This window comes from Trichechus manatus, unplaced genomic scaffold (assembly GCF_000243295.1).
Source record: "Trichechus manatus latirostris isolate Lorelei unplaced genomic scaffold, TriManLat1.0 scaffold00107, whole genome shotgun sequence".
Taxonomy (NCBI): Eukaryota; Metazoa; Chordata; class Mammalia; order Sirenia; family Trichechidae; genus Trichechus; species Trichechus manatus.
Genome location: NW_004444043.1, coordinates 3,686,948 through 3,710,877, shown reverse-complemented (window position 1 = coordinate 3,710,877; position 23,930 = coordinate 3,686,948). Strand labels below are relative to the sequence as shown.

At 36.0% G+C, this 23,930-nt stretch overlaps 1 protein-coding gene across 5 annotated transcripts in view; it reads left to right on the top strand.

Moving 5' to 3' along the window:
• The window catches only part of VPS13A (vacuolar protein sorting 13 homolog A), a 287,428-nt gene that overhangs the window by 111,697 nt on the left and 151,801 nt on the right, over positions 1 to 23,930 (top strand). For all 5 annotated transcript variants that reach the window (XR_002825150.1, XM_004383283.2, XM_023737737.1 and 2 more), the window contains 4 exons: positions 5,104 to 5,240; positions 7,977 to 8,109; positions 10,852 to 10,969; positions 19,628 to 19,766. Coding sequence is in view for 4 of the 5 variants with exons in the window: in XM_004383283.2 (XP_004383340.1) it covers positions 5,104 to 5,240; positions 7,977 to 8,109; positions 10,852 to 10,969; positions 19,628 to 19,766 (527 nt within the window). In the remaining variant the exon portion in view is untranslated. The remainder of the gene's footprint in view (positions 1 to 5,103; positions 5,241 to 7,976; positions 8,110 to 10,851; positions 10,970 to 19,627; positions 19,767 to 23,930) is intronic.

Here is a 23,930-nt window from a genome sequence, read left to right as displayed (position 1 = left end):
TGTTCTTCATTCTCTTTTACTCCAGGTGGTTGGGACCAATTGATGCATCTTAGATGGCTGCTTACAAGCTTTTAAGACCCCAGATGCCTCTCACCAAAGTAGGATGCAGAACATTTTCTTCATAAGCTTTGTTATGCCAGTTGACCTAGATGTCCCCTGAAAGCATGGTCCCCAGAGGGGACCTGCTACTCTGTCCCTCACGGTGTTTGATTGTATTCAGGAAACTTCTTAGCTTTGGTTTAATCGAGTTATACTGACTTCCCATTACACCTACGATAATTCTTATCTGCTGTCTAGTTAGTAAATAACCCTCACTCTCCCTCTCCACCCTCGTAACCATCAAAGAATGTTTTCTTCTGAGACACCACACAGTAATTTGAACAGGTAGAGTTTAATGTAAAAAAGTATTAGCTGTAGTGAGTGACTGGCTTGCTATTCCAAAGAATAAAGAACATAGAAAGAGTAGATATAAGGAGTAGCCTCTAACCTAGGACTGACATAGAGTTCCCAAGGAACAGACCCTGCCAAGGGTTGAGATCCAGACGTTGTTGAAGAGGGCATGTCTGTCGCTCACTGAGTGGCAGAGAAGCTGCTCTCTGGAAGTTTCTGAAATCCACCCTTTGAGGTGATGGGGAAAGCTGTCCATGGGGTGATGTCTCACTGGACTCACTTTGCTATGAAACTGCCCAAGAGGGTTTGGGGGTGTTGCTAACTGTTGGGTGCTGCTAGCCCTTGTGCATGAGCCTGGTTCTGGAGAAGGCCACACTGCTGCAGGATCCTGCCAAGTGAAGCAAAACTCTTTCCTCCTGCAAGTGTCTCTTTATCTACTACAGTGACAGTTTGCAAATGAAAAACATTTGAAAGGCTCAGATCCATTTTCACAGAGTGAGCAAAGGGGTGAATTTGGAGCTATGAGAGGCAACAAATCAATAACAGGCCCAAATGCTATAAAGGAAATGAGAATAACTGGATGCCCTAATTTAGATTTGGTGGAATACTAGAGAAGGTCTCTCTGAAAAAATGACATTAAGAACAGATGTTTGTGTAGTATCTGCTCAGCTGAAGAATATAAGGAAGAACTTTCCATGCAGTGGTCAAGTATGAAGGGCCTAACCGGGGAAGAATTTGGTGAATTTGTAAAGTGCTGAAAGGTAGATTGGAAGATAGTAAGTGAGGGTGAGAGTGGAATGAGATGATGCTCGAGAGGTACAGTGTCAATTATGCAAAACCTTGTAGGTCGTACTGAGCAGTTTGGAATTTGTTCTAAGTGCAGTGGGAAGTAGGGGAGAGACATAATAGACTTACTTTCAAAATAAAACAATACACCCCTCACTCCCCCCAAAACAAAACAAAACTGAGAGAGAGCACTGTGTCCTGATGTCAAGTGAGGCATCAGTGAAAGTAAGGCTTAAGTTGGGACTTCCAGAGTGTATAGGGCTTACATTTGTATAGGGAGGAGTGCATGAGAGAGATCATTTTGGTTGAGGAATCCTTATAGTGGAGATGGAAATGAGGGTAGAAAAAGACTTAACAGGCAGACCCTGGAGAATCTTGAATGCTAAATTGTCCCTTTTAGCTGTTTCTTGTGATGCTGTACCTGAATGACCCAGCAAACAACCATTAGTGTAACAATGCCATCTATGTTTGAATCCAGATCATGGAGGTGGGGAGCGGGACTGCTGTGTTGTGAGTCAGTTCTCTCTTAAGTCTCAAGCTTGTTGGATGATCTTCAGAGTTCTGTGAACATCTGACGATCTGTTTACCTCTTCCCAACTACCAATTCCCATTTTAAGAGATTTCAGTTGAATCTGTTTCTCATAGCTTATTGGAGATGCCAAGATTTTCTCTCTCTTTCTCTACTAGCGTCTTACTTGGGTAAGATGACACAATTTTGGTGTCGATTTCTAATATTTCACAAAAGCGCTGTCACGAGTTTAGGCTATTTATTTTTTATTATTCTATAAATATGTATATTTAAAACAGATTATATTTTATTTTTTTCTTTATATATCAGGCCAGCTATCTGTTGGCACTTGACTGTTTTACTTAGTATCTGTTATAAAGCTTTACTTTTTCTGACATTGCATGTACATTTTGTCTGAGTGTCTTTTTATAATGATAATTTATTATAAGTACATTTAAAATTGTTGACTTATTCTTTAATTCAAACCTGTACTCTTTAATAATAAATCCTTAACTTTGAAGATTATATTAAAATATACTAATCTTCCTGCATTAAGTCTTTTTACTTTAATCCTTCATAGTAGTGTATTAATATGAATCATAAAATACAGAATTATTTCTTTTGCGAAAGAAGACACTCTTGACTGCGAGGGTATACATTAAACTGCATAGTTTGAATTTTTTCATTGTAGCTATTCAGAATTTCACATACCAGATTGTTACAGTTATTTTTAGTTTTTCATCATAATTCATCTTCTTAAAAAATCTAGCCCTAATGATAGTTCTTAAAAAAAAAAAAATTTGTCTTTTATGACGTAAGGGACCTTTCTGTTTGAGTATCAGATCTCCTAAACTTTATAAATCAAAACTTCTTCTTTTTTTTTTTAATCATCAATTGATTCTTTTTTTTAATATAATTTTACTTTGTTGTTGTTGAGAATATACACAGCAGAACATACACAATTCAACAATTTCTACATGTACAATTCAGTAACATTGATTACATTCGAGTTGTGCAACCATTCTTACCCTTCTTTTCCAAGTGTTTCCTCCCCCATTAACATAATCTCACTGTCCCCTAAGTTTCCTATCTAATCTTTCCAGTTGCTGTTGTCAGTTTGATCCCATATAGATAGATCTTAAAAGAGCACAATGCTCAAGGCAGGCATTCTTTACTAGTTAAGCTAAACTATTGTTTGGTGTTAAGAAGACTTCAGGGGATAATTTTTATTGAAGTTTTAAAGATTATCTCAGGGTAATAGTTTTCAGGGTGAATCCAGCCGCTATGGCTCCAGAAAGTTTGGATTTAATGAGAATTTTAAATTCTGTTTTGCATTTTCCCCTTTTTGAGCAGGATTCTTCTATAGAATCTTTGATCAAAATGTTCAGTAATGGTAGCCGGGCACCATACAGTTCTTCTGGTGGGTATAGGGTTTCTTAATGGGTTGATGAAAAAGTTCTAGCATTAGATTGTGGTGATGGTTGCACAACTTTGTGAACATACTAGAAATCGTTAATTGAACATTTTAAAAGCATTATTTTTATGGTACATGAATTGTATCTCAATAAAAAATTGGGGGGAGACAAAGGAATGAAGGGATGGCTTACATGCCTTTTTGAGTATGTGCTCACACTCAACATGATGGGACCAAGGGAGGGTCTCCACTAGGATGGATTCCTCTGTTTTCATGGTAGATTTGGAGAAAGGGGGAGGATATTGGTACAATTGCACAATTTTTCCCCACATCACCTCAATTTTTTTTTTCCTACCTGATGTAGTAGTTTCAGGACCGGGGCTATAAACTGCACTTGCTGGAAGCAGGGATGATCCCTAAGCAAGAAACTGTAATTATACGTTTCATCCTTTATACCAGAATATGTGAGGGCCTGTTGGGATGGATTATATCTTCACGCCATCTTGCAAAATTGGGATTGATATGATTGCAGCTGTATTGCTTAGTGGCCAAGATGGCCCAATAGTTTTTTTATTTGTGTAACCTTACTCTATACAAATAGGAATGGACCAAAGGTGAAGCACTTGCTAGACTCACATTGCTGCTGCTAGCAATCTGGGCTTGCACTGCCACTGAAATCAATGTTCCTTCCAAAGATAGAAAGATTCAAGTTAAAATCAATGACAAATAGAGAAAAGAAAAATAGTAGCTGAAGGTAAAGAAATTAAATGTCTTATGCAATAAGGGAAAGCCAACATTACATTGGTTCCTCAAGAAATGTTCAGAGCAAGAGAATAATATTGTCTCTTAGCACAATTATAATAGATGCTTGAGAGGCTGAAGTTCTATGTTTGCTGAGACTATCTCCACTTTTGGTACTCGACAAGGTCAAATGGAAGTCTGCAAACATGAGTGGCATCACACTGGAAAACATTCTGTTCATGCGTTATGATGATAAACAGGACCAATTGTTGATGGAATCCTAGTAACATGCCAGTATTTTTTTTATTATTATTTTTCACATTGTTGTTGTTGTTAGTTGCCATTGAGTCGGTTCTGATTCATAGTGATTTTTCACATTACATCTGCTATAAAGGATACCATTTGGGAAATAACTTTTCAGGAATTACTCCTTGCCAGATCATCAAACCATGCAGTATAAACTTTTGGCAGACTGATCTCTGTGTAACTGTAGTCCTTGATAACCAAATACTTAGAAAGTTTCCTGTCTATTATAAATCAAAACTTTTTGTATTTACTCAAACTGATTTAGTAGCTGCTCACAGAATTTCCTCTTTAATGTGGGTTTCCCTCTCATGGGATCATATATAGTTTGTTCAGATTTTTAAAAGATGATGCTGCATTTAGGAACTTGAATATAAAAATGGTATAAAATCTTATGCAGGTGAATGAATTAAATTTCCTGGAATAAAACCTTAACTGAATGAAATACCCAAGGAATAGGGAACCCTGATTGGTTGTCTTTTCTGGCTTATACATTGTTTTACTGAAGATGATTTAATAATCTAGGAGTTTTCATTGTCTCAGAGTATATCATAAAAATCAAGTATCATTCAATATGGTAGATAGAGCTGTGTTAAGTTTATGTGTTGGGCCGAATCTATGTAGATTCTAATATGGTTGTTATGAATAAATATTTCATACCACTTTATTTTAGGTTTGTATCATTTCCCCTGTTTTACCCAAATTGAGTTTCTGGGTAAAATAATTTTTTTGAGGAATCACTCCAATTTGGTATTCAGGTGTATTTCATGAGGAGTATAGAAATTAAAACAATATAATATTTTAAATTTATTTTGGAAATATTTTACTTAATGTCATTTTAAAATTAATACTAATTTAGCATTGTTTTAAGATTGTGTTATCAATTCATATTTTTAATGATTCTCTATTTCTTGAATAATTTGTGGAAACTCTTCATTGTGAGTATTTAAATTTTCTACAGGTCTACTGTATATTATTGAAACACAGAAAGTTCTTGATCTCAAAATTAATTTGAAGGCATCATATATTATTATTCCACAAGATGGAATTTTTAGTCCTGCATCAAATCTACTACTTTTGGATCTTGGTCATCTAAAGGTATATGCTTATAATGTATACTTTATAATACGGCCTTTCAACGTGGTATCTTTGTTTAGTATGCATTTTGTTCTTTAGACAGTTTGCTTTGGTATGTTGATTTTTAGATTTACGGTAAATACTAGAATTTGAGAAATCTTCCTTTCGATGAATAAAGTGAAGTTTCATTTAATTAGTAGATTTCCTACATTCCTGAAGGCAGATTGACCAGTTGAATTCTGAAGGTCAGGGATAAACCTAAGAATTATATTTATAGATTTTCAGAGCCATGCTTGAGGAATTTATTTCCTTTTTAATGTAAATCTATTATGTGATTAATATATATAGAATGGGAGGGAGTTCTAGAAGTAATCAAGTATATCTTCCTCCTCCTGAAATTTTTTTGCATATGTAAGTGCATATTGATGTTTTAATATTTTTCTTCTTAAATAATCCTGAATTGAGAGCTGATTCTTGCATTTACCAAATTTCCCTTTCTTTCCAGTTATGTACTTATTGATTCTCCAGTTTTGAATAGAGAATAATAATTTTTTTGTGTAGTTTCTACATCTGCATTGTTTAATATGGTAACCACTAGCTACATGCAGTTATTTAAATTTAAATTAATTAAAATAAAAAATTCTATTCCTTAGTCACACTACCCATGTTCAAGAGCTTAATAGTCACAAGTGGCTAAATGGCTGCTGTATTGGACAGTGCAGAGATAGAACATTCCCATTATCGTTGAAAGTTCTATTGGACAGCTACGACAAGTTAAAGACCCAAGAAGGATGGATAATAATAGTAGAATGATCTTTCTGGCTACCTAACAAATACTTGCCTTTCCTTAATATTAACATTCTCCCTTATTCTATTTTTTATTGAAATTTTTCACTTTATGTAGACACCTCCTATATTTATATTATAATAAAATGTATGCAGCTAATTGTTCATATTTGAGGTTGATAATTGAATTGTTTAAAGGGCAGTGTGGTAGAGTGGAGAGAGCGTAAGGTTAGAAGTAAGAGTATCTATCTAGTTATGTGACCTTGGACAATTTGCTTTACCTCTTAGCTAACATTCATTATCTGTCACTTTACATGAGATATATAAAATAAAGAAAAAAAAGTTAAATGTATGTAAAATCAAACCAAACCCATTGCCAAGGCTTTAAATCTTTATGGAGACAGATTGTCACATCTTTCTCTCATGGAGTGACTGGTGGGTTTGAACTGTCAGGCTTTTGGTTAGCAGCCAAGTGCTTAACCACTGTACCACCAGGGCTCCTAAATATATGTTTATATGCACATATGTGCATATACATATATATACACACACACATACATATATGATATACCTATTGTCTTAGTTGTCTAGTGCTGCTTTAACAGGAATACCATGAGTGGATGGCTTTACAAAGAGAAGTTTATTCTCTCACAGTCCAGTAAGCTACAAGTCCAAATTCAGGGCATCAGCTCCAGGAGAAGGCTTTCTTTCTCTGTCAGCTCTGGAGGAAGGTCCTGGTGATGCATCAGCCTTCCCTTGGTCTGGGAGCATCTCTGCACAGGAACCTCAGGTCCAAAGGACGTGCTCTGCTCCCAGCACTGCTTTCTTGGTGGTATGAAGTTCCCATGTGTCTCTGCCTGCTTTTCTCTTTTATATCTCAAAAGAGATTGGATTAAGACACTGTCTAATCTTGTAAACCTCATCAGTATAACCTCATCACAATGATAGAATTTACAACATATAAGGAGATCACATATAACCTCATCACAGTGATAGAGTTTACAACACATAAGGAAATCACATCAGATCTACAGTCATACAGTACTGTGAATCATGACCCAGCCAAGTTGACAGATATTTTGGGGGGACACAGTTCAATCCATGACACCTATATATTTGCATATACACCTATATATTTGCATATATGTGCAAATGTATTTATATAATAAATATATACAGACACACATGAATAAGATCTTTGTAAACTGCTGTGGAATCTCCACATTGTTTAAGTGAAATATGTATAGTATGCAGAAAGGCCGCTGGGTGGTGCAAACCGTTTGCGCTCAACCACTAACCTAACGGTTAGTGATTCAAACCTACCTAGAGGCACCACAGAAGAAAGGCCTGGCAATCTGCTTCCATAAAAGATTACAACCAAGAAAACCTTATGGAGCAATTCTACTCTGTAACTCATGGGGTTGCCATGAGTCAGAATTGACTTGATGGCAACAAGTTTGTTTATGTTTATAGTATGCCAGGGAAGGGGGGAATACAAATGTGACTTGCCTGGCCATAAATGGCAGAGTTAGGACTGAAATTCAGCTGTCCTAATACCTAATCCTGGACCCTTCTACTACTTTTTATAAAGCTATCTGCATACCTGTCATTGTGCCATAGAAACCTTTTGGAAGCTAAATTTGTCTCTTGGTCTTGCTTTTAATGAAAAGGCTTCTTATCAGATTTTAAGAATTTGTAGATGTATTATTCTCCACCACCAACTTGGTTCCCCTCTTTTAGTATAAATAAATGGGAAATATAATTTAATATGTAAAAATTCACTTTATACCTGATTTTCTTAAATACATTTCATGGATAAGGACATTTCTAATAGCCTTAAAATGTATGTCAGCTTATGCGCTTATCCTCTCCTATTAAATTTTTATAATATGTCTCTGAAAGATTAAAAAACTTTATACTTATACTTTGAAGTATTTTAGATAGTCTAAACTATTCAAAATTAATTTTAAGGTGACAAGTAAAAGTCGTTCAGAATTACCGGATGTAAAACCAGGTGAGGCCAATCTTGAAGAGATAATGCATAGAGCTTATGATTCATTTGATATTCAACTTACGAGCATACAGCTGCTTTACAGCAGAGTTGGTAAGTAGGAAATGCATAATTTATTGATTGATTTTGCTGAAATGATGAATTAGGTTTTGAGATAATTTTTGTGAAGACCTTCATCCTAAATGTTTCATTGACTCTTATATTTTTTAATTAGAAGTGATAGTAGATATTACTTAGAACAGTGATTCTCAACCATGAGTGATTTTATCTCCCAGGAGACATTTGTTAATGTCTGGAGACATTTTTCATTTTCACAGTATGAAGGGCACTTGTGGATGTGGCCCGGGATGCTGCTAAATAAAATATAATGCATGCGACAGTCCTCTACAACAAAGGCTTATCTGGCCCAAAATGTTAGTACTGAGGCAGAGAAATTCTGATTTAGACCAGTGTTTTCCAACCTTGGTCAAAGGTTGGAAAACACTGGTACACATTGAAAATGATACTTTTATGTTAAAGTGGAGTAACCAGAAGAGGCTGCTCAGGGCCAGAGGCAAACAGCCTCAGAGCTCTGACAGCCCCAGGCCATAGATAGCCACACACAAAGACTGAGGAGGATAAGTGTTTTAGGTAAACTTGAACCCCGTTCACTTCGGTCTACCAGATGGGAGTCTCTGATCCAGATCTAGTTTTTTAGGTGAGGTCAACAGAGTTACAGTTTCACCTGACAAGAGCCACTAAAGTAGTAACAGAGCCCAGTCTAATTCACCTCTCTTTCCATTGTGCCATACTGCTGCTGAATTCCTAAAGTGTTAGTGAACATTCAGATAATTCAACAGTTTGATTGGGGGCTGTCCTAGACATAGAGATCTTGCTCTGTATGTCTATGGTAAAAATTTAATTATCTAAGTAATTGATAAAAGCAGAAGCAGTGAGAATCCAAAGTAGTGGTTATTGCAAGTATTAGTTTATATATGACTGGAACATTTTGATTTTATTTCTCTAATTATATTTGTTTTAGGCTAATGAACTTGGCTTGTATTTTTAATGTCTCCCAGTTAGTATGGAAGGTTGTAAATGTAAATTATTTTTAGAAGAAGTCCATAAATTCATTTCAGGGAATTAAGTTTGAATGATCCATTTGGTCACTAGTTGTTGAAGTCGGTGAACCATACCTGAATTATTATTTAAGATATTGAGATGCTTTTGGAAAGGACTTTTAATGTATTTCATAGTTATTGTCTGAGGATTCTTGTTTACTGAATGACTTCTTTTGAACTGTTTTTGATAAGCATTAACTATTCTTAAATAATTGTATCTTTTATTGAGTAGGGCTTTTTGATACTATAGTTACTTTATATAATTGTTTGTCATAGATTCTCTTGATAAATACTGAAACACATGCTTGTAAACATCTTGTTTTTTTAATTTGTGAAATGGGAAGTGAAGGAAATACTTCATTTATCTCCGTAGTGGTGGAAGTATAAAAATTGTAATAAAGTCCATTGTATCACCTATCTCCAAGAGCTCAGTCTTTCCTTGACTTGGTTTTTCTTGAGTGAGGATTTTATCTGCCTCATAGGATTATTCGATTCAAATGACATAAAGTATATGAAAATGCATTTTTGTTGTGTGCTGTTGAGTCAATGCTGACTCATAGTTACCCTATAGACCAGAGTAGAACTGCCCCATAAGGTTTCCTAGGCTGTAATCTTTATGGACGCAGATCACCAGGTCTTTTCTCCTGTGGAGTCTCTGGTGGGTTGGAGCTTCTGACCTTTCGGTTAGCAGCCAAGCACTTAACCATTGTGCCACCAGGGCTCCTTATGAAAAGACATGGCATTACATAAATCACATTAATTTTGTTATACATTTTGAAGTTATTTTTTTCTAACTGTAAAGGTAATATATGCCTATTGTAGAAAATCTGGACAATAAAAAAAAAAAAGACCATCCTTTATCTTACTGCTCAGATATAAATACTGTTAATATTTTGTTATATGTCCTTTCTAGGATATTTTTCAGTGTAGGTGCCTATGAGTGTATAGGATGTGCCTATGTAGGGTTATGTACATTTGTGAATGCATTATTTACATCATTTTGTATCCCGAGTTTTCTTTTATTTACTAGCATCATTTTGAGCACTTGAATTCATGATTTTTCTTGTGTGTATAATGTTCTAAGGCTATGCTGTCAGTTATTTAGCCATTAACTTATTGAACATTTAGGCTTGTATCACTACAGTGACTGTTGCCTTAGGGTCCCATGTTAGCTGACCTCAGTGAGAATTTCAGCTTTACCAGTAGCCTTGGGATCATAGGCAAGCAATAAATTCTTCTGAGTCTGTTTTCTAAAATGGGATTATTATACATCATTAATAGGGTTGTCGTGAGAATTAAATGAAAGTTTAAATATTGCCTAGAAGAATGCCAGTTACAAATCTTGGGTAAGTGATAGCTTTTATTAGTTATTACTAAAGAATTTCACTTTCTTCTACCTTCTTCATTATTGCCTTACAGCCACATTGGTTAGATAAGGTATTTGACTGGTGTGGTGAATGTCAGTGAATACGTAGTGGAATTTTTTTTTTTTTGTAAACATTTTCCTATTAAAACATAAAGTCCCGTGAAAGAACAGAAGGAAAATGATGAAAGGGAAAAAATTTACATGCTGCTTGTGTGTACCTGGGAATATGTCATTATGAGTAGCTAGATGTGGGAAGAGTCCCCCCCCCACCCCCCGTGTGTGTGGCTGTGAAGTATTATTAGTAATTTTGAGTCTTGTATGTTTTTCAAATTTTACACGTGGTAAATATTCAGTGTTTTCTGTAATTAGGTGAAAATTGGAAAGAAGCACGAAAACTCAATGTATCTACACAGCATATTTTGATACCTATGCAGTTCAATGTGGAACTCTCTAAGGCCATGGTTGTCACAGATTTAAGGATGCCCAAGTATGTATTGCCTGTTTCATGTGATTGTTGATTTTCTCAGTAATTTTGTAACTAAGGAAGTACTAGATTTCATTGACTTTTAAGATATTATAAGATATATCATTAATTTTATGCTTCACTTAAGAAAAAAAAAAGTCTGACATGGGAAAACTATTAGGAGGTTCCTGAATAAAACTAGGTCTCCAGAGGATGACACCATTAGTGTAATGGTGAAAAAGAAATAAATGGTGAAAGGGACAGCAAGAGTAGAAGGAAAAAAAACTCTCTTCCAGTGAAACTGTATTGGTTTGCTGTGTGGTAGCAGAACAGCTCAAGCAGAGAAATTTTGAAGTTCTCTCAGATTTTAAGTTTCCCAAGGGGACTGGTAGAAGTAAATACAGGTTTTAAATACTGGACTTCAGTCAGGTTTATAGTCATTAATATAAGTCATTAATTAAGATTTACTCCAATTTCAGAGATGTTAAAATATGAAAAAAAATCAAACTGAGATTGCCTGGTTAGGTTAATATAAATAGTTCCATTCACTTATATGTTGGTTGATTTGTTCAGTAAACATTAGTAACAATGGTTTGCTAATATACTTATTTTGAATTATATGAAATATAGTTTCACTAACCCTTGACCAAGAAGAATCTTAATGTGGTTCTTAACCAGTCTCAGTTTTAATTAATCTCTGAACTCATAAGGTAAACCTCCCCTTATTTTGTATGCTAACCTGAGCTAGGTAGCTCTCAGACTCCAAGACACTGGATTATTGTCTTGTAACTAATTATTATGATAATCATGCTAGGGAGTGGAAGGAGAGAAGTTCAGGACTGTGGTTGACTGATGGGGAAATTTTGATGTTCTTGCTTATAGACTGTATTGGATTTTAAAAATATCTGAGTGAGATCGGGGTGCTTTTAGATGCTATGGCTAGGAAATTGTGCCTGCAGTGAATCACCTTCTATACCTAAGGTCCCTAAGAGAGATTGGCTGTTGAGTAGCAGAATAGTCTTTACTGTTAACTGAAGCTTTGGCCTCAGGAACCTGAGTAGAGAACTCTGTTGAACTAGACTGGATCATTTATACAATTTAGGCCTAAATAGTTTTAGAGTAAAACTAGCCTTTTCTGTCCCTTGCAAACACTCAAATCCAAGCCACAGATCTATTTAAAGATATAAGCAAAGACTCATCTAACAACTACCAAACAGCCCCAGGAGAATTGTTAGTAAAGGAGCAACAAGAGAATGCTCACATGGTAGTGCTTAAGGCTTTCTGCTTAGTTAAGTGTAGGAAGAAGAAGGAAAGAGAAGTGGGGACTGCCTGGCCTTTTCCCGTAACGGTCCTTACTACTCTTGCTACGTGGAAGAGAAAGATTAAGAAAGACTTATAGCCGTCTTTGATGACAGAATTTTAACTTATGGGGAGTCTATTCACTAGCAAACATTGTCCAGAGTCCCAAATCTTATTCTCCTAGACTTCCTTCTCCTAGAAAATCAAAGTGGATTCTGAGAGTCTTTAGGTAGAGGGATGCCAGAAATTTGGATTAAGGAAGAGAGAAGGAAATAAAGCCATCCTGTACATTCTGTTGTTTTTCTTAATTCTGCTGTAGGTATAGTTTGATTTCAAAGGCAAGGCTGATGTTCTTTTGTTCCTCACCAAATGTCTTCCTGCCCATTTATTGTTTAATGTTTCTTCTCCACCACTAGCCTGTTAATTTGTTGTACTGTGGTGGCTTGCATGTTGCTGTAATGCTGGAAACTATGCCACTGGTATTTCAAATAACAGCAAGGTCATCCATGGGAGACAAGTTTTAGTGGAGCTTCCAGACTAAAACAGATAAGGAAGAAAGGCCTGGCAAATTACTTCAGAAATTACCCCAATGAAAATCCTATGGATCACAACAGAATACTGTCCAATATAATGCTGGAAGATGTGCCCGGAATGCACTCAAAATACACAGTGGCCGCAACAATGGACTTGAGCTTACCAACGATCATGAAGGATGATGCAGGACCTGGCAACGTTTCATTCTGTTGCACATGGGGTGGCCATGAGTTGGAGCGACTGGATGGCAGCTAACAATAACAGCAATATTTCTTGTAAAGCTTTTCAGTCTATGATGACAAAGAGCAAAGATGTATATGGTTTTCTGTGGTAAACATGAGTATGAATGGCCTTTTTATTTTTTTAACATAGTGTAAAGACTTTTCTTTTTTTGGTATGCTAGAATCTAGGAAGTTACAAGGTACCAGAATAAAGGAGATGATTTTCTTCTGAGGGAAGAAAAAGGTATTTTATTTTGCTTTGGACTTGCTCTATCGGTAGGGGTGATTTGTGTCCTGTGATGCAGGAAATATATATAGTTTACCATATATATTATGATAGCTGATTTAAAAATCTTTATGTGTAGGTAATGAAATGTGATGTGACATTGTGAGATATTAATTCAGTGCAGGGTTTGGCAAACTTTTTCTATCAAGAGCCAGGTAATAAATATTTTACATAAGAAGGCCGTATGGTCTCTGTCACAACTATTTAACTCTGTTCTGATAGCACAAAACCTGCCATAAACAGTATGTAAATGAATGAAAATGACAGAATTCCAAGAACACTTTATTTATAAAAAGAGATAGCAAACTAGATTTGACCCATGGCTGTAGTTCGCCAACCCCTGGTGTAGTGTGTTAGAGCCAAACATGACCAATAAAATTGGAAATACATCAGAAAAGGCATTTTAGATAGTACACTAATGATGCTAAAATGGTTATAGGTTAGGACCAGAGAAGTGTGACTAAAATAACCTCAGGCAAGAAACTATAATGATTCATAAAGATTAAGAGGTAATTTGATTTTAATTTTTAAAGTCATGAGTAGTATAAATTGAATATAGTATTATAGAACATCCTGGAACTCTGCAAGTATAAGGCACCTTCATTTGAAGTTTGAGCTGAATAAGTTTAAGGCAAATTAAAGGACATTCTGTGATGTATGGTGGGTGGTTTTCTTTTGATACCCATCATGTTGAGGTTATACAACTTGCATATTTAAAGAAATTCAGAAGACAGTTGTTGTTAGGTGCTGTCGAGTCGGTTCTGACTCATAGCAACCCTGTGTACAACAGATGAAACACTGCATGGTCCTGCACTATCCTTACACTTGTTGCTATGTTTGAGCTCATTGTTGCAACCACCGTGTCAGTCATTCTCATTGAGGGTATTTCTCTTTTTTGCTGACCCTCTACTTTAACAAGCATGATGTCTGTCATGGTTTGAATTGTGTCCCCCCAAAATTTGACTTGATTAGGCCGTGATTCCCAGTATTGTGTGGTTGTCCTCCATTTTGTGATAGGTGTAATTTTTGTATGTATTGTAAATCCTAATCTCTGCCTGTGGTTAATGAGGCAAGATTAGATTATGTTAAAGAGGATTAGGGTGGGATGTAACATTCTTACCCAGGTCACATCCCTGATCCAGTGTAAAGGGAGTTTCCCTGAGTGTGGCCTGCACCACCTTTTATCTTACAAGAGATAAAACGAAAGGGAAGTGAGCAGAGAGTAGGGGACCTCATACTGTCAGGAAAGTAGCACCAGGAGCAGAGTGCATGCTTTGAACCCAGGGTCCCTGTGCTTCTTGACCAGGGGAAGATTGATGACAAGGACTTTCCTCCAGAGCTGACAGAAAGAGAAAGTCTTCCCTGGAGATGATGCTCTAAATTTGGACTTGTAGCCTACTAGACTGTGAGAGAATAAATTTCTCTTTGTTGAAGCCATCCACTTGTGGTATTTCTGTTATGGCAGCACTAGATAACTAAGATAATATCCTTCTCCAGGGATTGGTCCCTCTTGATAACATGTCCAAAGTATGTAAGATGAAGTCTCACCATCCTCGCTTCTAAGGAGCATTCTGGCTGTACTTCTTCCAACACAGATTTGTTCATTCTTCTGGCAGTCCATGGTATATTCAGTATTTGTGAAGAATACACTGTAATTCAAAGGCATCAATTCTTCTTCAGTCTTCCTTATTCAGTGTCGAGCTTTCCCATGTGTATGAGGCGATTGAAAATAACCATGGCTGGGTCAGGTGCACCTTAGTCCTCAAGGCGACATCTTTGTGTTTTTTTTTTTTTTTTAAATACTTTAAAGAGGTCTCTTGCAGCACATTTGTCCAAGGCAATGTGTCATTTGATTTCTTGACTGCAGCTCCCCTGAGCGTTGATTGTGAATCTGAGAAAAATGAAATCCTTGACAACTTCATTCTTTTCTCCGTTTATCGTGATGTTGCTTGTTGGTCCAGTTGTGAGGATTTTTGTTTTCTTTATGTGTAATCCATACTGAAGGCTGTAGTCTTTTGATCTTCCTCAGTAAGTGCTTCAAGTCGTCTTCACTTTTCAGCTAACACGGTTTTGCCATCTGCATATTGCAGGTTATTAATAAGTCTTCTTCCAATCCTCATGTTGCTTTCTTCTGTATATAGTTCAGCTTCTTAGATTATTTGCTCAGCATACAGGTTAAATAAGTGTGGTGAAAGGATACAACCCTGACACACACCTTTCCTGATTTTAAACCACACAGTATCCTCTTGTTCTGTTTGAACAATTGCTACTTGGTCTACGTACAGGTTTTGCATGAGCCCAATTAAGTGTTCTGGAATTCCCATTCTTTGCATTGTTATCCATAATTTGTTACGGTCCACACAGTCTAATAGTCATAAAACACAGGTAAGCATCTTTCTGGCATTCTCTGCTTTCAGCCAAGGTCCATCTGACATCAGCAGTGATACCCCTCTTTCCACATCCTCTTCTGAATCCAGCTTGAATTTCTGGCAATTCCCTGTTAATGTATTGCTGCAACCACTTTTGAATTGTCTTCAGCATAATTTCACTTACGTGTGATATTAATGATATTGTTCGACAGTTTCTGCATTCTGTTGGAACCTTTCTTTGGAATGGGTACGAATATGGATCTTTTCCAGTCATTTGGCCAGGTAGCTGTCTTACTAATTTCTTGGCATAGATGAGTAAGTGCTTCCAGTGTTGCATTCATTTGTTGAAACATCTCAATTGGTATTCCATCAATTCCCGAAGGCTTGTTTTTCACCAATGCCTTCAGTGCAGCTTGGACTTCTTCGTTCATTACCATTGGTTCTTAATCATATGCTACCTCCTGAAATGGCTGAACATTGACCAGTTCTTTTTGATACAGTGACTGTGTATTCCTTCCATCTTCTTTTGATGCTTCCTGTGTCATTCAGTATTTTCCCTGTAGGATTCTTCAGTATTGCAACTCGAGGCTTGAATTCTTTCTTCTGTTCTTTCTGCTTTAGAAATGCTGAGTGTTTCTTTCCTTTTGGTTTTCTAACTCTAGGTCTTCGTGCATGTCATTTTAATATTTTGTCTTCGAGCTGCGCTTTGAAATCATCTGTTCAGCCCTTTTACTTAATCATTTCTTCTTTTTGCTCTAGGTATTGTACATTCAAGAGTAAGTTTCAGAGTCTGTTCTGACATCCACTTTGGTCTTTTTTCCCCTTTTCTGTCTATTTAATGACCTTTTGCTTTTTTCATGTATGATATGTTTGATGTCATTCTACAACTCGTCTGATCTTTGGTCATTAGTGTTCAGTGTGTCAAATTTGTTCTTCAGATGGTCTCTAAATTCAGATGGGGTGTACTCAAGGTTGTACTTTGGCTTGTATGGACTTGTTTAAATTTTCTGCAGCTTTAACTTGAACTTGCATATGGGCAATTGATGGTCTGCTCTGCAGTCGGCCCTTGCCCTTGTTTTGACTTATGTTACTGAGCTTCGCCATCATCTCTTTCCACAAATGTCGATTCAATTCCTGTGTAGTCCATCCAGTGAGATCCACATATATGGTTTCACTGTTTATGGTGTTAAAAAAGGTATTTCCAACGAATAGGTCGTTGGTCTTGCAAAATTGTATCATGTGATCTCCCATATCATTTCTGTCACCAAGGCCATTTTTTCTAACTACTGACTCTTTTTTCTTTCCAACTTTTGCGTTCCAGTCACCATAATAATCAATGCATCTTGATTGCATGTCTGATCAGTTTCAGACTACAGTAGTTGATAAAAATCTTTAATTTCTTCCTCTTTGCCATTAGCGATTGGAGTGTAAATTTGAGTATAGTCATATTAACTGGTCTTCCTTGTAAGTGTATGGTTTTTATTCTATCACTGACAGTGTTGTCTCTTAGGATAGATCTTGAAATTTTCTTCTCGTTGATGAATGCGATGCCGTTCCTCTTCAATTTGTTATTCCTGGCATAGTAAACCATATGATTGCCTGATTCAAAATGGCCAGTACCAGTGCATTTCAACTCACTGATGCCTAGACTATTATCTTAGGCTGAGTTCTCTAAAGAAGTAAAACCAGAGAAGTGTGTGAATATTTATGTATATATATGTATATATATACATACACACACACACACACACACACATATATATATAGAGAGAGAGAGAGAGAGAGAGAGATTGATTTATCTCAGGGAAATGGCTCACACAGTTGTAGAAGCTGGCAAGTCTGAAGTCTGTGGGTTAGGTGTCAGGCTCGTGGCTTCTCCTGACTTCTGTAGCTGCAGTGGCTGATGAACCCAAGATCAGCAGGTCAGTTGGCTGACGCTGGCTCAGAGGTTATGGAGGGCAGTGAATCCCAACATTGGCGTGTAAGATAGCAAGCTGCTGGCTCACAGGCTGCGGAGACTGATGGATCCCAAGATCAGCAGGTAAGCTGCCTGCTCAGGTCTCACGAACTGTAGGTCAGATGATGATGAGCTGGATGCAGGATCCAGAGTGAGAGCCTTGCTGGACCGTTCATTTATATACTGGAGACAGGCCACACCCCCAAGGAAACTCCCTTTCCGCTGATTGGTTGCTCATAGCAGATCTCATCATGGAATTGATTACATCGTTACACAACATTATATAACTGCCAGATTACATCATAACTGACAAACCACTGAGAATCACGGCCCAGCCAAGTTGACATGCAACCTTAACATCACAGATGTCAGTCTTCAAGAGTTTCATATTATTTTTGACAACTTCCAATTTTCCTTGAACCATACTTCATGCATGCCACGTTCCGATTATTAATCGACGTTTGCAGCTGTTTCTTCTCATTTTGAGTCATGCCACATCAGCATATGAAGGTCCCGAAAGCTGTCCTCTGTCTACGTCTTTAAGGTTGACTCTACTTTGAGGAGACGTCGCTTCCCCAGTTGTATTCTGAGTGCCTCCCAACCTGAGGGGCTCGTCTTCCAGAACTATATCAGGCAGTGTCGCCAGTGCCTTCAGTGCAGCTTGGATTTCTTCCTTCAGTACCATCGGTTCTTGATCATATGCTACCTCCTGAAGTGGTTGAATGTTGACCACTTCTTTTTGGTACAGTAAACTCTGTATTTTTTCCATCTTCTTTTGATGCTTCCTGTATCATTGAATTGTTTGCCCATAAGAAACCAAAAACCAAACCCTTTGGCCATCAAGTTGATTCTGACTCATAGCAACCCTATAGGACACTGTAGAACTTCCCCATAGGGTTTCCAAGGAGCAGCTGGTGGATTCAAGTTGCTGACCTTTTGGTTAGCAGCCGAGCACTTAACCACTGCACACTGGGGCATGGAATCCTTCAGTATTCCTTCTACTGTTTTTTATAAGGTTTTCACAGGCCAGTTTTTTCAGAAGTAGATCTCCAGGTTCTCCTTCCCAGTCTGTCTTAGTCTGGAAGCTCTGCCGAAACCTGTCCACCATGAGTGACGCTGCTGGTATTTGAGATACTGGTGGTATAGCTTCCAGCATCATGGCAACAAGCAAGCTACCATAGTATGACAAACTGACTGACAGAAAGAAGGTTAGCTGCATTAATAGGACTGATCTATAACATGTAACTAAGTTAAATTAGGATGTGTGGCTTTACTTCTAAATATTTAGGCTATTGTAAGTAAAAGTAAGCTTGTAAGTTTTTGTAGGAATTCAGTTATATTTTTAGAAAGATAACCTTAGCAGTCAATGTGTGTAAATTGAAAAAGTCAGTTTTAGGAAAAATCCAGGGATAAAAATGTTGAATAAAAACTCTCTCTTTAATGTCTGTCTCTTTTTAAATCTTTATTTTGCATCTGTAAGCAAGGAGACTACTAAGGCAATTAAAAGAATAAAATAATAAAACACTCAGATCTTTTTTGAATCATGGTTTTAGGGATATAATCTCTTGGATAAGTTACTTGAGCACGCTAAACTTTATTTTCCTTATCTATAAATGGGAAATAGAAATAGATTTTCAGCCTTTATAGTTTGTGAGGACGATTTACACTAATTCATATAAAGTGCTTTGCACAGTGCCTATCACATAGTAAGCATTTGATAAATCTTAATTGTCAGCTGTAATTGGTAAATTATAGAGGGACAATAAATATAATAATGTCAGAAAATAAGCTTCTGGAAAATGATGAGGTTAGCTCATCTATTGGGACTGGTCAGTAAGGTAAGATGGACATTGGAGTAGAGATTAGGGGGTAATTTGACTATGTGGATAATTTTTAATGCTTAAAATTACATTTAATTATATTTGAATAATTTGAGGGTAACAGTCTTCTGTTTATTTAATGCACTTAAATTATAATGAAAGTTGCTTTATAATGATATTTACTTTTTTGAAACAGATTCAAGATTTTTGGAAAGTTACCTCTGGTTTCTTTACGAGTCTCGGATAAAAAACTGCAAGGAATTATGGAATTAGTTGAAAGCATTCCAAAACCTGAACCTGCACCTCATGTACCTGACCCTGGTAAATCAGATGAGGTATTGTTGCTTTCAAAATTAATAAAAACATGAATTAAAAAAGAAGGTCCACAAATAATATTTGAAACAACCACAGAAATTTCAGATAAAATAATATGGCAATCATTTTGAATAGACCATTTAAAAATTACATTTTGAAGAAAGAAATTGATGACATGGTAGTAAGTGAAAATAGTGAAGAAATGTATAAGATGGTAAGTCTGATCTTTTCTTAGTTGTCCAGCCACCACTCTTTCCCCAGTGGTAACACTGTTAACCACTGCTTCTGTAGTTTTCAGAAAATGTTTATGACATAAACACTAAACACAAATACACCTACACATATATGTGTAGGTGTATTTGTGTATGTGAACTCTTTTTTCTTCTGTTTTTATTGCTACATAATACTTTTATGAATATACCACAATATGTTTGTGTTCCAGTATTGATGGACATTTGGATTGTTTCCAGTTTTGGCTATTAAGAATAATGCTGCTATTGATATTTTTGTACATGACTTACAGTGCAGATGAGCACACATTTCTGTTGGGTTTATACTAGACAGTGAAATGGCTGGATTATAAGATGTACATAGGCCCAGCTTTTACAAAATTAACACTAAACCATTTCCTGACGTATTTAATAGTAATTTATAGTCCTACCATCAGTGTATGGGAGTTCCAATTGCAGTACGTCCTTGACATGCCTCGTATTATCAGTTTTGTTCATTTCAGCCGTTCTACTAGGTGTATAGTAATATAATGTTGAGCATTTTTTCATATGTTCATTGACCATTTGGATGTATGCTTTTGTGAAATGGTGGCTAACTTCTTCTGTTCTTTTCTTCTGTTTACTATCTGTCTTTTTCTTTCAGATCTATAGAGTTTCTTTATATATTCTGTGTACAAGCCCTTTGGAGTTACGTGTTGCAAATATTTTCTCCACCCTGTGGCTTGCCTTTTCACTTTCTCCTATTTTTTTAAATTGTGTTAAAATATATATAACAAAACATTTACTATTCCTACCATTTTACATGTTCGATTAAGTGACGTTAATTACATTCACCGTATTGCACAACCATGACCACTCTCTGTTTCCAAATTTTTCATCACCTTTACCAGAAACTCAACACCACTTAAGCAATAAATCCTCATTCCCACCCACCCCCCTACTCCTGGTAACCACTAATACACTTTGGTTTCTATGCATTTGCCTATTCTAGATATTTCATGTAAGTGGGATCATATAATATTTGTCCTTTTGTGTCTGACTTATGTCACTCAGCATAATGTTTTCAAGGTTCATCCATGTTGTAGCATGTGTCATAACTTCATTTTTCTGTATGACTGAGTAATATTCTGTTGTATGGATATACTGCATTTTGTTTATTCACGCATCTGTGGGTGGACATTTGGGTTGTTTTCACCATTTGGCTATTGTGAATAGTGCTGTAGTGAATAGTGGTGTACAAGTATCTGTTGTGTTTCTGCTCATTGTGGTTTTGATTTGCATTTCTCTAAAGACTTATGACATCAAGCATCTTTTCATGTGCTTATTCACCATTCATTTATCTTCTTTGATAAAATGCCTATTTAAGTTCTATGACCCCACCCCATTTTTTAAAATTAAGTTGTTTGTCTTTTTGTTGTTGAGTTGTAAGAGTTCTTTATATATTCTGGATATTAAACCTTTGTCAGATATATGTTTCCCAAATATGTTTTCCCATTCTATATGCTGTCTCTTCACTTTGTTGATAAAATTTTTTGAGGTGCAAGTTTTAATTTGTTGAAGCCCCATTTATCTGTTTTGTCATTTATTGTTTTTGATGGCATATCTAAGAATACATTGTCAAAAACTAGATTCCAGAGCATTACCCTTTTGTTCTAAGAGTTTTATAGTTTAATTCTTACATTCAGGTCATTGATTCATTTTTAGTTAATTTCCATATGTGGTGTGAGGTGTGGGTCCTGCTTCATTCCTTAGCATGTGAAAATCCCATTGTCCCAGTACCATTTAGTGAAGAGACTTTCCCCCATTGAATGGACTTAGTACCCTTTTTGAAAATCAGTTGACCATAGATGTATGGGATTATTTCTGGAATTTCAATTCTATTCCGTTGGTCTGTATATCTGTTATTATACTGGTACCATACTGTTTTGATTACTGTAGTTTTATAGTACATTTTGAAATCAGAATGTGTGAATGTTCCTACTTTGATCTTCTTTTTCAAGATTGCTTTGGCTACTTCAAGCTCCTTGCAGTTTCATATAAATTTGAGGGTTGGCTTTTCCATTTCTTCAGAGAAGGCTGTTGGAATTTTGATAGGGATTATGTTGAAACTGTAGATTGCTTTGGGTAGTATTGACATCTTAACAATACTAAGTATTCCAATCTGTGTACAGTAAATGTCCTTCCATTTATTTAGGTCTTCTTTAATTTCTAACAACGTTTTACAGTTTTCAGTATGGAAGTCTTTCACCTTCCTAGTTAAATTTATTCCTAGGAATTTTATTCTTTTAGATGATATTACAAATTGAATTGTTTTCTTAATTTCCTTTTCAGATTGCTCATTGCTTTTGTAAAGAAACCCAACAGATTTTTGGGTATTGACCTTGTACCATGCCGCTTTGCTGAATTTATTTATCACCTCTAGCACCTGTCTTGTGGATTCCTTGAGATTTTCTACATATAGGATCATGTCTTCTTTGAACAGGGGTAGTTTTACATCTGCCTTTCCAATTTGTATATCTTTTATTTCTTTTTCTTGCCTAATTGCCCTGGCTAGGACTTCCAATACAGTATTAAATAGCACTGGTGAATGAGCATCCTTGTTTCTGATCTTAAGGGGAAAGTTCTCAGTCTTTCTCTATTGAGTATGATGTTAGCTGTGGGTTTTCATAAATGCCCTTTATCTTACTGAAGAGTTTCCCGTCTACTTCTAGGTTGTTGAGTGTTTTTATCATTAAAGGGTGTTGGATTTTGTCAAATGTCTTTTCTTTTTCAGTTGAGATTCACACATATATAATTGATTTTTTTTTACAAAGGTACCGAGGTAATTAAGTGGGAGAAGAATAGTCTTTTCAACAAATAGTGCTAAAAAATAACTGGATTCCCATGTAGAAAAAAAAAAAAAGAACCTCAACCTTTATCTTATACCATAGACAGAAATTAAATTGAATTGGAATATAAACCTAAATATAAAGACTAAAACTGTAAAGTTTATAGAACAAAAAGCATAAGAGAAAATCTTTGAGTCCTTAGGTTAGGTAAAAATGTCTTACAATACAGAAAGCACAAATGAGAGAAGAAAAAGGATAAATTGAACTTTATCAAAATTAGAATTTTCTGTTTTTTAAAGACAATATTTAAAAAATGAAAAGGCAAAATGTTTGTAATACATGTATCTAACAAAAGACTTGTATCCAAAATATATAAGACCAACATCCCAATAAGAAATGGACAAACAGGCACATGAGAAGACGTTCAACTTTATTACTCATCAGAGAAGTGCAAATCAAAACTACGTCGAGATACCAATACACACTCAATAGAGTGTCTAGAAATAAAAGAATGACAATATCATGTCAAAGTATTGACATGGTGAGCAGTAGAAACTCTCATACATTGCTGGTGGAACTTTAAAATGATAAACCACTTTAGAAAAAAGTTTGTAGTGTCTTGTACAGTTAAACATACACTTAACTATGTGACCTAGGCATTCCACTCCTAGGTTTTTACCCAAGAGAAACAAGAACGTATACCCACTAAAAGATTTAACAGGAATGTTAATAGCAGCATTATTCGTAATAGTAAAAGCTGGAAACAACCTAAGTGTCCATCAAATGATGAATCAATGAAAAATAGTATATCCATACAGTGGAACACTGCTCAGAAAAAAGAACAAAGTAATGATACATGCAACAGCATGGTTGGGGAATTTCCTACAAAAAAAACTCTAGGAAAAGGGGAATACACGTGCCAACTCATTTCATGGACTAATGAAACCTGCATTCTAAAACCTAACAAATACATTATGAGAGAGGAAAATAAAAGGCCGATTTCTTTTATATACTTAGATGTAAAAATTACAAATATTAACAATTGAAATCCAGTCATAATCGTGGTTACTTTTTTGGGGTAGTGCCTAATGAGGGAGGTTTCTGAATTTCTGGTAATATTTTATAC